General features: G+C 41.3%; 1 protein-coding gene across 4 annotated transcripts in view; it reads right to left on the bottom strand.

Moving 5' to 3' along the window:
* PTPN11 (protein tyrosine phosphatase non-receptor type 11) overlaps window positions 1–15,698 on the bottom strand; it is an 82,504-nt gene that overhangs the window by 36,792 nt on the left and 30,014 nt on the right. For all 4 annotated transcript variants that reach the window (XM_075835042.1, XM_075835031.1, XM_075835021.1 and 1 more), the window contains exons 5-10: window positions 14,816–14,932; window positions 14,577–14,690; window positions 9,497–9,593; window positions 8,428–8,507; window positions 8,184–8,342; window positions 203–334 (exon numbers count right to left, since the gene is read on the bottom strand). In XM_075835042.1, coding sequence (XP_075691157.1) covers window positions 203–334; window positions 8,184–8,342; window positions 8,428–8,507; window positions 9,497–9,593; window positions 14,577–14,690; window positions 14,816–14,932 — 699 coding nt within the window. The remainder of the gene's footprint in view (window positions 1–202; window positions 335–8,183; window positions 8,343–8,427; window positions 8,508–9,496; window positions 9,594–14,576; window positions 14,691–14,815; window positions 14,933–15,698) is intronic.

Genomic DNA, 15,698 nt, shown 5'->3' with positions numbered 1-15,698 from the left:
ATATTTTCAAAAATTTTCTGTGAAAGAAAATGTTGGACTTCCATAATATATTTTGCGAATTTTACAACTCTCTAAGCCATGGCCCTTGCCAATGGTAAGTGGTTGGGAATTACTGCTTTATTCTGTATGTATGAAAGAACGGGTTTCACATAAACCAAGATGTATATAGGAGTGCAATATAAAAGAAAAGAAAAATACTTACTTGCCCTACTTTTGACAGTTTAAGCTCTCTTAATATGTAGTCATGAGCTGGGGTTTCTTTGACATTTCTCACCCGCATGACTCCATACTCCTTTAGTGCATGCTCCTCAGGCCAATACTTCACACATTTACTCTGAAAAATACATAAACCTGAATTAAAAGTAATGCCTCTCACAAACAACAAGTTTAGGGCAAAACCAGATAATTTTTTTTCATAGCCAAACAGCATAATATTTTTGGTGCTGTTTCAGCCAATAGTGAAGTGGATCTATCCCTTAAACAACGCAGAATAGTATGAAGACAGATCCGCTTTAACTACTTGATATAACTACTGGAAAGCAGATTTAAGGGCCCAGAAAAGAGAGCCTTAAGGATCAAGCCGAATGTTTTATTTTGAAGAATTAGATTTTTGTACTAACCGTAAAATCCTTTTCTAGTTTAATTCATTAATGGACACACCACCATGAGTATAGCCCTTGACACTAGGAGGCTGAAACTAGGTAGGGAAGAGGCTCCACCCTGGCAGGCCATACCCCTCCAACAGACACTGGCTTAATCAATTCGTGTATATATAAAAAAAATTATTGGCTCATTTCCTGTTAGCTTCCTCAGACTGCTGTGATTGTATTATGTGCACGACAAGGCTTGTGATGTTCACTCTCCTGTTTGGGCTGTGCCCTTCTTGTCATGTTTTTTTTTTATTATGGGGACACATTTTTCCCGATAGTGTGTGTATTTCTTTGTATTAAAATCAATAAAAATTTTGAATATGAAAAAAAATATATATATTATTGGGGAAAATATCAATGCGACCCAAACTGGCATCAGAGAAGACCAAAGAGTGGATGTGGTAAAATTTTATGAAGGTGGGCACCGAAGCCCAGGTAGCAGCCTAGCACAAAACTGAAGCTTGGTTCCATACCGGGAGGCACCAATGGCAATGACAAGTGACCCAAAGGGAAGGAACTTTACCCTTAATCCGGTAGGTTTCTGAAATCCAATGAGCAATGGTGGTCTTGGACGCTGCCAACAACTTGCTTGCCTCTTCAGGAAGCACACATTAAAAAAAAAGTTACGATTTGGAGCACCGGAATGACTCTGTCATAGCCAGATAGAAGTGGACTGCTCTTATCACATCGAGACCACTCTACCGGATTAAGATGGGAGGGACAAAAGGAAGGAAGGACTCTCTCTTTATCCATGTGCAAGGCAGAGACTACTTTTGGCAGAAAAGATGGGACAGGACAGAACACCACTTTATCCTTAAAAGGGACACTCCGGCCAAAACTAAACTTTCCCATGTGTACCATTATGGTATTCCATGTGTCAGTCTCTCACCGGTTATTTTTCTTGCTGCATCTATCTCTATATATCAGACTGGGATGGTTGCTTAACAGTGTGAATCAGGCTCGGTGACACGCTTTCTCTACTTAAGTGACACTTAGCTCTCCATAGACCCATCACAGGCTTCAGCAGTTCCTGTACCACACTAGTTTTCCACAGGGGGGGGGGGACAGAAGCTTCTATCATCAGGTACCACTGATACTTAGACAGGTTCCTGACACACAGTTATAATGTAGAAGAATATAGTGCAGCCTCCCCGTCTGTATACTTATGTTTTCTCAGATTATTTAGGAGAATATAGAGAGAATGATAATCACAGTGTCCCCCAGAATGCAGAAATAGTATGGTCTTTAGCTGGTAATGTGATGCTGTGCTTAAGCATCATGTGATTGATAGCAAAACAGAGAGGAAGAGAAAGCTGGTGAAATCTAAGAATCAAGATGGAGGCTTTTTTTAAAGCACAGACAAGGCAGCAGTTCAAAAAGAAAGTACAGTACACATAAAATAAGAGTGTGGTATATAGTCAGGTGGGGAATGAAGATATGAAAAGTTGTGTTTCCACTGGAGGTCTTCTTTAAGGGTAATTAGAAAACGAGATTTGCTGGACAGAGAAGCCAATTCCAAAACGGCCACAAGGAATTCAACCTTCCAGGTAAAAGATACAGGAAAATTTCCTGCAAGGGTTCAAAAGGAGATACCTGAAGAGCCCCCAGGACCAAGTTTAGATCCCAAGGCTCAGTGAGATGTCTGAACGGAGGAACAGCATGAGCTGCTCCTTGCAGAAAAGTTTTTATCAGAGAACGAAGGGCCAGTGTTTGCTGAAAAAGAACAGACAGAGGAGAGAACTAATCCTTAAGCAGAGACCTGATTGCAGGAGCGACAGGATCCTAGGTGTTGAACATACCATGGGATGGAAACTGCATTGTTCACACCAGTGGAAATAGGCCTTTCACATATGGTAGTAAACCTTGGCAAATTGAAGTTTCATGGGCTTTAACATTGTTTGGATCACTGATTCAAAGAGACCCCATGCTCTCAAAACTGCGGCTTCAACAGTAATTAAACGCATCTGAGGTCAAGTGAGGTGTAACAGCGAGTAGACTGACCAGGTCGGCATACCAAGCCCTGCGACGCCACTAGAATCGGGGTAACGCCCTTCAATTTCATCCTCTTGAAGTTTTTGGGTAATAACGGAAGGGGGGATGCAGAAGGGAGAACCCCTCCCATCGAAAGCTTGGGATTTCACATCCTGTCCAAGTAGACTGGTACCTTAAGGTTGACACAAGACGTGAAGAGATCCACAACTGGAGTGCCCCATTTATGGCAAATCTTAAGAAAGATTTCCGGATTAAGAGACCGGATGCAGCCATTTCCAACTGAGGAAGTCTGCAGCCCATTTGTGCATTCCCGGACATGGACCGCGGACAAAACTGGCACGTGATTCTGCTCCCAGTGGAGAATCCACAAGGCCTCCCATATTGCCGTCCGGCTTCTGGTGCCACCTTGATGGTTAGGAAAGGCAACCGCTGTAGAGTTGTTTGGTTTGTAGTCCGCCCATGGCAACTCTGGGGAATTGAAGTCCAAGAAGGTCTATTTGTAAGGTTGTCTCGACTGGTTAATTTTTTTTAAGATCCAGTATGAGTCTGACTGATCCATCTGTGAAGATATTAAAGGAGAATCTTGTAAACCATTCAGACTGTGGAACCGGGAGAATCCCTTCCTGGAGGAGAAGATAACGAACAGCCTTGAAAAAAAAAACGAAAGAGCTATCCAGTGCCCGAAATGGATTCGTCAGAAAGCACTGACCTGGGGGAAGGGTTGAGAATTCTATTTTGTACCCGGTTGACACCACCTCCTGAACCCAGGCTTGTACACATGAGCACGCCATATATCCTGAAATGAAAGACGACGTCCCCCCGTCTCGGACAAAAGACTCTAGTGGAAAAAATCAGGCTAACTACATCTTGGAGGAGGAGGAGGGCTTCTCGGGCCTGGGACACTTGTTAAGAGGAAGTAGTCTCAAAAGATGGGTGTCTAGAATCCATGGCACGGCTAGATCTCCCAGAGGTCAGACAAGAGAAGAATGACATCTGAGAGGAAAAGTTAGGAAAGGAATAAAACCTATGACAATGGAGAGAATGCTGCAGACGGTCCTGAGGTAGAAGAGAACTCTTACCACTAGTAGCCTCAGAAATTATTTCATCCAGACGTTTTGCGAAAAAGTTTGTTTGCCCACAACAAAAGGCAGTCCAACAAGGGCTTTTTTGGAATCGTGGTCTACCGACCAAGGTTTTAACCAAATTAAGTGTCAGATAGCTATTGAATTAGCTGATGCTCGGACAGCAAAACGGGCTGACTAAAAGGAGATAACGCGGTGAAGATGTTTTTCCCAGGAAAAGGCAAATGTTGGGTGTAAGGCAGAATTTGCTGCTACGAAGGCAGACTTAGCCTAGGAGTCAATCTTTTTGTCAAGAAAATCACTAAGTGATGCTGCATCCGACAGTAGGATGGTGGTGCTTTTAGACATCAGTGAAACAGGTGGATACATTAAAAGGAGAAACAGCCCAATTTGAAACTAGATCCTCCTGGAATGGATAATGTACATACATTCACTTTGAAAAGACCATGCGTCAAAGTGCTCCAATTCGTTGGATAGGACTTCTTCAAACTCGCTATGGTTTGTGAAAATTAGCCTCTGGTGCTGTTGATGGCGTAAATGTGACTCTTCCTGAATGCGTGTGTGCTGGTGCGGGGGGTGTGAGTGTGTGTGTGAGGGGGGGGGTTTGCAGAGCGTCTGCATGTGTGTGGGGGGAGGGTACGTGTGTGGGGGGGTTGCGGAGCGGCTGCATGTGGGGAGGATCTCCATGATGCTCCAGAATTATTAATAACTATTCATATTTCTGGCGCATCTCTTGGTCCCGTGCGCCACAATAGAAACTATAGTTCATTAACCTCTAGTTTCTATTGCGGCGCAGGGGAGATGACTGCTGTAGGGGAGTATAAGATTTTTGGGGTTTTGCAGGTTCCGCTGGACCAATTTGACTACTGCGATGATCTACATTTTTTAATAAAATGGTCAAAGAGGGTTGCGTGGGGAGTTCTTATTTCAATAAAAAAATAATTATCTTTTATTTTTTTTTAATACTTTATTAGCGCTTTAGTAATGGTAATAGTCAGTTTGACGACGTCCATTACGAAGGTGGGGCTTTGTGTTAGCTAGTAAAAAGGCTAGCACTAATCACTCATTATTACCCCGGTACCCACCGCCACCAGGGGCATCGGGAAGAGCCAGGTACAATCCAGTACCCGACCATCTGCAGAGATGGTCAGGCACACGGGCGGCCGAAGGCCGGTAAATCTGAGGCTGGGAAGGGCCAAATACTGTGGCCCTGCCCAACCTTTTAAAAAGCAAACGTAGATCATCGAAGTAGTCCACCTAATCTACGACATAGCCCACCGAATCTATGACATAGTCCAACGTATCTACTACGTAGTCCAATAGGTCCAGCGGAACCTATAAAACAAAAGCAAAAAAATAAAAAGTTAGTAGTATGAAAAAAAAAAAAATCTTATACTCACCTACAGCAGTCTTCTGTCTTCTCCCCTGCGTCGCAATAGAAACTAAACGTCAATGAAAAATAATTCCCTCAGGGCATGTTTACACGGTTCTCAAAAAAAGTGTGTCAAATACACTACCATTTCTTGTGAAGCGCTTTTTAAAACACAGCCATTTTTTATGCGTTTTTCGAGTTTTATACGTTTTGTGCGTGCTTTTTGCAAGTTTTTGGCACGTAATTAGGACACTCATTGACTATGGGAACATTTGGTGTGTTTTACGCACCAAAGAATTGACCCAACGCTTTTTTTTATGCAACACGTGTCTTAAAAATGCATTGTATGTACGAACGACGCGATTTCCCAGTGATATAAATCAAATGTGTAAAATACACGGTGTAAACAGGTCAACTGAATAGTCACTCACCACAGGGTCTTCCCTTTTTGACTTTCATCAGCCTTTTGGTGTGTCCTATAGCTGCTGCCAGTTACCATTTGTAGAATCACTCCCAAAATGGGAGCTGGACACTGCTTGGAAATTTGAAGACACCTCTTCCTGGCTTGTAGCCAAAAATAGGGAGGGAGGTGAGTTTCCCTCCCACATATACAGCAGCTGTGAGTCAGGTTACTTTGCCTGATTCACCTTGCTGTAATTATGGGAAGTGTTTCCACTGGTGGCCAACATAGGAAAACACATCAAATTATTATTTAAAATGTTTAATATCTCCTATGCTGTGGAAGAAAAAAAAAAAAACACTGAAAAAAATAACAAAAATGATAGAAGTAAGTAACATAGTAAAAAAATAATTATTTCAATTTGCAACACATTCCCTTTAACACGTAAGGCCTCCCTGACAGCAATGATATGAAAGCCTGCATGGAAGCGGTTAACTTTGAATCCTGTTCTGAATCTGAGTCAGAGGATCCTCCAGAGGAAAAGGACAGAATCTGACGGCAAGCAGCCCCTCGAGCACTGGTCCTAACCAGGGACTCTTGCGAAGAAACTGAGGAGGGGGAATAACCTGTTTCTTGCACTCCTGAGTCTTTTATGTGACCTACCACGGGATGCAGACCGAGTGGTATCTAGGGTAGAGGCTGGTGCAGAAGTAATCTGGGCAACTATTTGGGACGGCAAGCACACCAAAAAGTCAACCATAGAGAAAGGGAGAGTCTGGAAATGTCCGCTAGGGCCTGGGAAAAGGACCTTGACCAGTCGGTGGTGCCACATCCTGAGTGGGGGGAGCATCCTGAGAGGTTCTGGATTGTAGGCACTGTGGGCAATAATGGTAAGGCTGGCAACAAGTGAAATTCTTTTTACAGTTGCAGGAACAGACAATTATTAGCGTCTGAAGGAAGAATGACTGGTGGAACCCAACCTAGCAAAAAAGGGACTCCCTGCAACAGAGAAAAATTAGCACACAAAGCTAGCCTACCGGATTCCAAGGTGCACCAGTGTGAACAAGCCTTAGAGGACATCAAAGAGGTCTTGAATAGTCTGGAGGAGCTGTAATGGCGCTGGAAAAGCAGGATCGATCCTTAGTGAAGCTGGTGAGAAGACGCTGCTGAAAATATGGAGACTGATCCTGGAAGCCCATGCTTTAAACAGATAAACAGACCGCCCAGTGCTACAGGGAGCCGCCCAGAACAGAGCCAACCTCCTACACAGGCAGACCTAGCAGCCCGATAGGCCGGGAAAAAAACACATAACAAAATTAGGCGGGTGACAGCCATGGAAGATGCAGCCTAGGCTGCTGAGAAGCCAGGGGTTAAATTTAGGAGGCCTGGCCATCGATTTTGCTGGAATGAGCGGCACTCCACGGCAAATGTTTCAGCAGTCCATGGATAGCCTGGGAAGTGACTAGGAAACCCTTGTATAATTGTGGGATATTTTAAACCAATAAAAATGTCCCCTTTATTCCCTTAGACAAGTACCCTCATAGCAGGCCTGGGGAAAAAAGTGGGTGTTGAGGAAATATTTTCATGCCCACACTTCGAAGTCTTCGGGGGATACGTAGGCTCACCTCTTCAGTAACCTCACACCTATGTTGGCAATACTGGCACTCTACTGTCGGAATCAGAAAGTAGATTAGGAGACCCTCGGTGAGGAAAGCGTACACAAGAGGGCTGGCTGGTTTCCCAGGACCCACAAGGGGTTGACTAGGCTAGCAGTCCAGGTTGACAACCTACCTAAAGCCAAGTAGAAAAAGAAATCTAAACCAAAAAAATATAGCAGCAGACCTGAGAATCGGGTCATGTCTGACTCCACAGACACTAGGCTAAAACGGATTAACTAACCTGTAACTTTTCAGAACAAGCGGTCATGTGTGCATACATGATTTGTATCCTGCATTATTATTATTTTTAGCAGTTTTTCCCTCTGTAGGCTCTCTCTATCTCTATTTCTCAGCTTCCCCAAAGCTAGTGGGTGAAACCTAACTGCTCTCATGTTTACCATACGTTGCACACATAGGAGGGCAGGATGTTCTCTTCTCTATCTCTTTGTAGCACATCCTCAGAAGCAGCAGCAAAATAAAGTACCTCATACAGCAGTACTGAGCAGTGTAGCTGTGAATCAAGCACTGGGGTGAGATAAAACATTTACCATGAGTGAACATTTGGGAAGAGGGAAGGGGCCTCATAAGTGGAGAAATAGGCATTTTCTCTAATAAACTATATTTCAAACGTTTCTTTTTCGCTTGTGCTATCGATTTATGCAAAGTTTGTTGTTCGTGACCATTTAAGCCAGTGTCTGTGAGAGGGGCATGGGCTATCTGGACGAAGCCAAGACGCTTTCCTACCTAATGTCAGCCTCCTAGTGGCAAGGGCAATATCCCATGTTGCGGTGTCTCCCAATGATTTTATCGAGAAAAAAACATTATGGTCACTTTGCATGTTCCCTAGACACAGACTGATGTATATTATAATATTAGGGGGAAAAAAACAAAACATAGAATCTATGTTGTGGTATAGGGGTGATAGATGTCTAATCTAGCTTAGGTACAATTGGTTTATTGGCAATTTTCTAAATAAAAATAAAATGAGCAGGCAATAAATAGAGAATTAAGAATCCTAGCTGGACTTACCTTTCCTCTTTCTACTTCCTTAGTTGTCATCACGATAACTCTGGAGTTTTCTTGGAAAACCATTCTCCAAAAGTCATTCACTGTATAGTGTAAACAGCCCTGTGTAGCAATATAGCGCTTCTTGGGTTTTAAATTGTTGCATTTTGTTTCAAATTCAGGCTGTAAAGTGATGGATGAAATAAATACATTAATTACAGCCCATTTTAATTTGAAAATAATTTTTAAATGAAGAGTTAAGACTTACCATTATGGTATTGGCATTAATGTAATCAGAAACCTGTTCGTTAGGATCCCCATCATGAAGAACAACCCTTGTGTGGTCAACTGTAGTAAAAGAAAATCAATAAGCCATCAATGCAAGGTTTATTTTTAAAGTGTCCCTCCACTTTCACTGAAAAACGATTACAATGCAGGAGGGTGCACAACAATCATTTCTCTAAATGACTTATATTACCGCTTCTGCTTCTAACAGCAGCACGGACTGTCTATAGTCTGTGCTGATGGAGACTCATAACTCAGTAGTAGGAGACAGAGTGTCCTACTCGTCTCCATGGCTCCTGTATGTAGAGCAGCCATGTGAGCCATGAAGACAAGCAGGACACCACACCTGTCCACCGCTTCCTTGGTATTGCAGCTTCGCTCCATTCACTTTAATGCAGATGAGCTTCAATGCCAGAAACAGCCCATGGACGGGTGTGGATGAAAACAGTCAGGTTTTTCTAATCCTGCACAATCCATTTAAATGGGACGGAGCTGCTGAAAGCTGCAGTAGAAGGTACAGCCGCTAAAAAATGTGCAGCACTGGGCCTAGTAAACAATGAAGTATAGATCATCAATATTAAAGTCCAAGAAAATCCATTTAAAATAATTAATGGTAAAAATGTATTATATCCCTTGGTTCGAATAATTCGTGAAAAGCTTTTATTAGCAAAAAAATAGATTTCCACCTTAAAAAGAATACAATAAGGAGAATAGTATTCATATAAAACATGTGCTATTCTAATAGATCTTATTTTTCTCTAACTCACAACTCTACCTTTTACTGAAACCGACTTGCTGCTTTGTATCTAATTCACAATATCGTCTCCTGCGTGAACATAGCGGGAGTCAAGTAAAGGATTTAGGCTGTGTTCACACCAATATGCCAGCAAAAAGCACTGTATAAACGCATGCATATTTTATGCAATCCATTTCCTGCTGACTATAATGTAAAGTTAACGGGTGCATAAAGAGAATCTGTAAACCGGAGTGTCGCTGAAGTCTATAAAAAAAAAAAAAAAAAACAGTCACAAACGTTGGGCCACCGTACTTACAAGGTAAGATATTCTTATAACGGTTTTTATTCTTGTTTTCGGGTCTTTGCCCCTCTTTACGACTATATAGCAGTTTGCATTCCTGCTGCTGCAAAGTCTGAGAAAAGAAAAAAGTAATACAATTCATTTCTGGAGAAGAAATCTAGAAACATTTATCTTTGTCATTTAAAGCAGTTGTTTCGTGCTTTCTCCCCACGAGCTGCAGCGACATCTCCCAGACTGAGCAATTACCTGTCGGTCAGTTACAATGAGGTCCGCTGTCAACACGTTCTTAAAATATCCACCCCTCTTGTGGATGGTACAGCGCCGATTTCTACATGGAGATGCCGAGGCGGAAATAACCTAAGCCTCTCATTATCTGCTGCTCTGTACTTCAAGACTGTCCTTTTCACCACCCAGAAAAATACATTTTAATACCCATATAAAACAATGCATTTTATTTCTAAATGCCAACATATCAATATAAAATATTATAGCAATTAGATGTTATTAAAAGGACAAACCGTAAAGAACTCTTCCAAACTAACTGTCTAGAGTTACATAGCATGGTGATGGAAGAGCGGATTCCTGACAGTATGAGGTCCCCATCATGTAACAGACAGATATACCGGTTTGCATGAAGGATATTTGTAGTGTCTTCCATCTATTAAGTGGTGAATGATTGCACACAGCATGGAATAACATTCGGATTGTATTTGTCAAGGAATCAGGCAGTGATTGTATTTGCATTGTGCGCTCGTGGCAATATTTCGGATGCCATTATAATAGACTCATTAACCCAACAGTAAGAACAATAGAATTTGGATCTTGTTTCGGCTTCAAGCATTAGAAGGAAATAGTGATCCTTGGTACAAATATCTGGTTAACTATCCAATCAACGGAAAAAATATTCGAAAAAACAACCATTACGTTTGGCATCGGCTGTTCAATGTTCAAAAAGGAACATGTATGGTCTACATAAGCAGAGGACCAGCAAGTATGAACAGTTCAAGATCAATCAGAAAAGGAGACATTTAGATGGTGAATGATTTGAAAGGGTGTCCAATAATACGTTGGGTATCTAATCTAGGACTCAATCAAGTCAATAACATCGCTATGCACATGTGTAACCACGTATTACACAAACATAGCGGGTGATGGCCCACAGCCACAACTTCAGACAGATAAAGCAGCAGCTCAGGGCAAGAATGTTCTAGTGAATTTGACGTTACTATTGCATATGATTGGAAAAACCAGTCGCTCGCCAAATCTCCCATCCGATTGTACACTACACCCAGAAGTAGCCAATACATAGTCCAATTTCTCAACTAACCTAAACCTAGCCAAGACTATAACCATACTAAATCTGCCTATTTACATAATTATCCTTAACAATATTAACCCGTTGGTGACCGCCCAATAGTGTTTTTACGGCGGCCACTAACGGGCTTTATTCCAATGCAATAGCCTTTTTACGGCGCTGCATCGGAATAAGTAAATAGAGCAGGGAGCTGTAAAATCTCCCTACACTCAGCTGCCAGAGGCAGCTGAGAGCTGGGGGCGTCCCTGCTCAACCGGGTGAGATCGATATTAGTATCGATCTCACCTGTTTAACCCTTCAGATGCGGTGCTCAATAGCGTGCACCGCATCTGAGTGGTTTTGGAGAGAGGGAGGGAGCTCCCTCTCTCTCCCACCGACACCCAGCGATAAAATCACCGAGTGTCTGTGTCTCCGATGGCAGCCGGGGGCCTAATAAAGGCCCCCAGGTCTGCCTGTAGTGAATGCCTGCTTGATCATGCCGGAGGCATGACCTAGGCGGTACCTGTCCGTTTTACATGGACAGGCATAATACACTGCAATACAGAAGTATTGCAGTGTATTATAAATGCGATCGGATAATCACATAGTGAAGTCCCCTAGTGGGACTAGTAAAAAAGTTAAAGAAAAGTTTAATAAAAAGTGAAAAAACAAAAAAAAAAAGTGGAAAAAAAATAAAATTAAAAACTGCTTTATTATTAAAAACAGAATAAAATAAAAAAAGTTAAACACATTTGGTATCGCCAAACTTATTACATAATTTAACCCGCACGGTGAACGTTGTAAAAAATAAAATAGTAAACCATGCAAAAATTGCTGTTTTCTTTGAATCCTGCCTTAAAAAAAATTTGATAAAAAGTGATCAAAAAGTCACATCTACTCCAAAATGGTACCGATGAAAACTACAAGTCGTCCCGCAAAAAAAAGCCCTCCTACAATTGCACCGGCGAAAAAATAAAAAAGTTACGGCTCTTCAAATATGGAGGCACAAAAACAAATAATTTTGAAAAAAAAAAGTGTTTTCACTGTGTAAAAGTAGTAAAACATACAAAAACTATCCAAATTTGGTATCGTTGCAATCGCAACAACCCACTGAATAAAGTTATTGTGTTATTTATACCACACGGTAAACTGCGTAAATTTGGGATGCAAAAAAGTGTGGCGAAATTGACGTTTTTTTCTATCCCCCCCCAAAAAAAGTTAATCAATAAATTCTACGTACCCCAAAATGATGCTATTAAAAATGACAACTTGTCCTGCAAAAAACAAGACCTTGTACAGCTATGTCGACGCAAAAATAAAAAAGTTATAGCTCTTGGAGTGCGACGATGGAAAAACGTAAAAAATGGCTTGGTCATTAAGGCCTAAAATAGGCTGGTCATTAAAAGGTTAATATATCTATTGTGCTTTATTAAAAAAAAAAAAAAAACACCTGATGGGAAGTAGTTTGAAGTAACTGTCCATGTTTTTATACATCTCTCCTAGTGTTGTAACAGCAGCTCTTACATAGGCCAAAGCATTTATACGTGAGACAACCGTGTATGTGAAGAGGTTGAAATGCTCTCTCAACCCTTGACAAGAAATACACTCCAGCATAAATGTACTTTATGGGAAACACATTGGGGCCTTGCATTCAAATGTCTCCTATCCTGTGTGAGAGTGTCCCACCAGTGGGACTCCTGACACAAAAGGGCGGCAAACCGAACTACTGTGGCAGCACGTCCTCCATGGCAGCCAAACGGGACTCGTTTTTGCTATGGTGACATCACATACACTCTGTAAATGAACAGAACCAGTAACAGGAGCACAGGAACGGAGTCAGTGGGGTAATTGTACTACAAGCTTTATATTCATCTGTATTTGAAACCAGATCGTGTAGTCAATAGGAGAATTTTGAGAAAATTATAATATAGCAGTATTATCCGGTGAGTGTCTTTTGTTTTATTAGTAAATTAGCAACCTTATCTGAGAGCGTGAGAGTGTGTCATAGCAGAGGTATATTTTTTCTCACATATCTAGTGGCTTGTAAAAACCACTTTCCCGGAATTTAACAAACATTAGCGGTCGAGAGTTATTTGAGGTAAGTAGATCAATTACGCATGTCACACCTCTTCTCTCCCAGCGACCAAATATCGCTGCAGGATTCCTACAATGCAGAGGTGTAAGCATTGTTATTTTATGGGGAATACAAGTAGATACTAAAACAGGAATGTCAGGAGAGGGGACGGGTACCCTTTAACTGCTAAAAAACAAACAAACAAAAAAACACTGAAGGGTGTAATTTTCTTTCTACATCTAATTCCAATTTTCTTTCAAGTAACTGGCTTCACCGCCTGGTAAAACGAAGCCCTTTATAGACATTAATTATGTGACCTCCCTTCATCACATATATTTACCTTCGGTGCAATGTATAATTAATAGGAATTAGTGGCGCTTACAAGCCAGGCAAAAATGATGTGTAGACCATCTGTTTGCAGTTGTAAATTCTGAACGGAGTCATGGTCATTTAGGTTTAGCCTCTTTACTCCAAAGTTCTCATTATGCAGCACTTTACCTTGCCTCAGACACTGCAGCAGGAGACGATAGAACACAGGCAATGCGGTTCTTTCTTAAAGACAGAATGCTGCAATGCCACATAAAAAAGAGCCAGCATCAAATAGTATGCAAACTGCACAGATGCGGATCATCCACATAGCATATGTACACACCATCAAGATAACATTTTCCATACGGATTGGGTTACTTACAGCCCGATGAGTAACATCAGCATTAATAGCGTGACAGTGAACAGTCAGTCAACTACTACAGTCCGCTATTTATCCCCTATGCAATCTTATAAGATCTTGCGGTAAGGAAAGGAGAATTATAGTAAACACTATATACAGAATACATCCTTTAAATTGACATTTTAAACGTACTACCCTACTAATAGAGAATAGTTACAATTCTGGTCGGTTGTGCATCACAGCTGCCAAAATGTGCAATAGAATTCCCATTCACACATTGCCCCCTCCGCCTTTGTTGCAGCTTTTTTTTTTTTTTATTGACTTTAGACTTGACTTTAGAAGTCTGATAGAATTGTGACTGTAGTTCAACTCCTTATGAACTCACGTGGCTACATCGTGGATACATCAAATATATTAACCTTTTACAGACGCCCAGTTTAAAAAGGACACCAACAAAACTGAGGCAACCAGATATACTAAAGAATAGATTCCCCAAAATAGGTTACTGTCTGTCTTTTAAAAACAAATTTAAATAATCTTAGTATGAGGCTACGTTCACATGACCTTTTTTTGCCTACGTATACGTTGAGAAAAGCTCCCAATATATACATGTTTAACGTAGGCTGTGACTGATGCCTAATGGTGGCATCGGTCACCCAAAGACTAGAATAGTACCTGTTTAATGGATACATCAAGAGAAGGGGTCATGAGAGTTCATGATGTATGCATGAGACGGATACCATTACAGTCTATGGGTGACAGATGCCACCATTAGGCATCCGTTTAACAGATACGCCACGAAAAGCTATTGATGTATCCTTTTAACAAATGCCTGTGATGGATGGCATACAGCTATCACCTATTACTGGACACTGCGGGATGGAATAGCGTAGTATAATCGGATATTCTATACTTTTTTTGCAGTATACCGACAATGTAGCCCTGTGGATACGTTTAGCATGTACGTGGAGAGCTTACCCCATGTACGCGCTAAACGTATGACCAAATGTGATGTGAATAGAGCCTTCGAACCCTAGAAGAAAGTCTAGATACATACCTCAAACTCTTCCCAAAAGCCCTGCTTAAATTTATCCGCAGTTTCAGCAGGTTTACTCAGCTCTTTCACGCGACTCTCGATTTCTGCTGCATTTATACGTGTGGTATTCAGAGGCTGAAATAAAGCAATAACGAAAAGTTACTACATATATAGAGATCTTCTGGTTGCGTGACTTTTTCTGCAGAAGAGATTTTCCCTATCTCTCCTCTCACATTCGGTGATGTGTTTTTCTTTTGCACCTGTTTGAGTTGCAGAACTGTCCCAAGTGTCTCAACCATTGGGTTCTTCTTATAATGTTCCACCAGATCGGTCAAAGAATCAAATTTCTCTCCACCACCAACATCGTATTTGAGATCCTGGAAAAATAAACAGTAGAGTATTGCAATGCGGATTATTACTCGTCTTTCTGTATAAGCAGACACAATACTATATAGAACTCCAATAACTGGATTGGACTACAAATGGACTAATTTCGATGGTTGCTTACAACGGATAAATACTTGGCGACCACTTTTGATAGTCGAAATCGCAGATCTTCAGGTATGATAAAAATTTGGATCACAAGATATGCAAAATCGCGGTGTGTTAATGCAATTGCTCGATGGTCTGGCAATTAGAAGACTCTGTACCATGTGAGTACAATTTCATTGCAATATAGAGGAACCGTCACATGTAAACACACGCCGTTCTATTCATAGTCAAAAGAGCCTGATATCGCGGAATCATACACATGTAAAGGTACCCAAAATACCTTAGATGTACCAGATTTTATTTTGATGTTTTTGTTGTTCTGCTCCATCATAGCGTCAGAACCAACGAAAATACCGGAATCGTCGGTTCCGTCAAATGATGGACACCAACGACGCCAGATGGAAAGCATTGACTTTGATTAGTTCCATCGAGTTTTCGTCATGGTGTTGTTCGTTTTACCAGACAAAATAGAGCAACATGCACAACACAAACACATTCTTTGATCATGATGGACCGGATGAAGACACTTTTGAATCAGCTTCAGTCCCATAGAAATGAGAAATATAGGAAGTTAAAAATAAAATTCATAACCATACAAAATGCAGCCCACATATAAAAAGGATATGGGCAGAGCGATAAATGACTGGACGT

Source organism: Rhinoderma darwinii, chromosome 1, assembly GCF_050947455.1.
Source record: "Rhinoderma darwinii isolate aRhiDar2 chromosome 1, aRhiDar2.hap1, whole genome shotgun sequence".
Classification (NCBI taxonomy): domain Eukaryota; kingdom Metazoa; phylum Chordata; class Amphibia; order Anura; family Rhinodermatidae; genus Rhinoderma; species Rhinoderma darwinii.
This window is presented reverse-complemented; position numbering and strand designations above follow the sequence as displayed.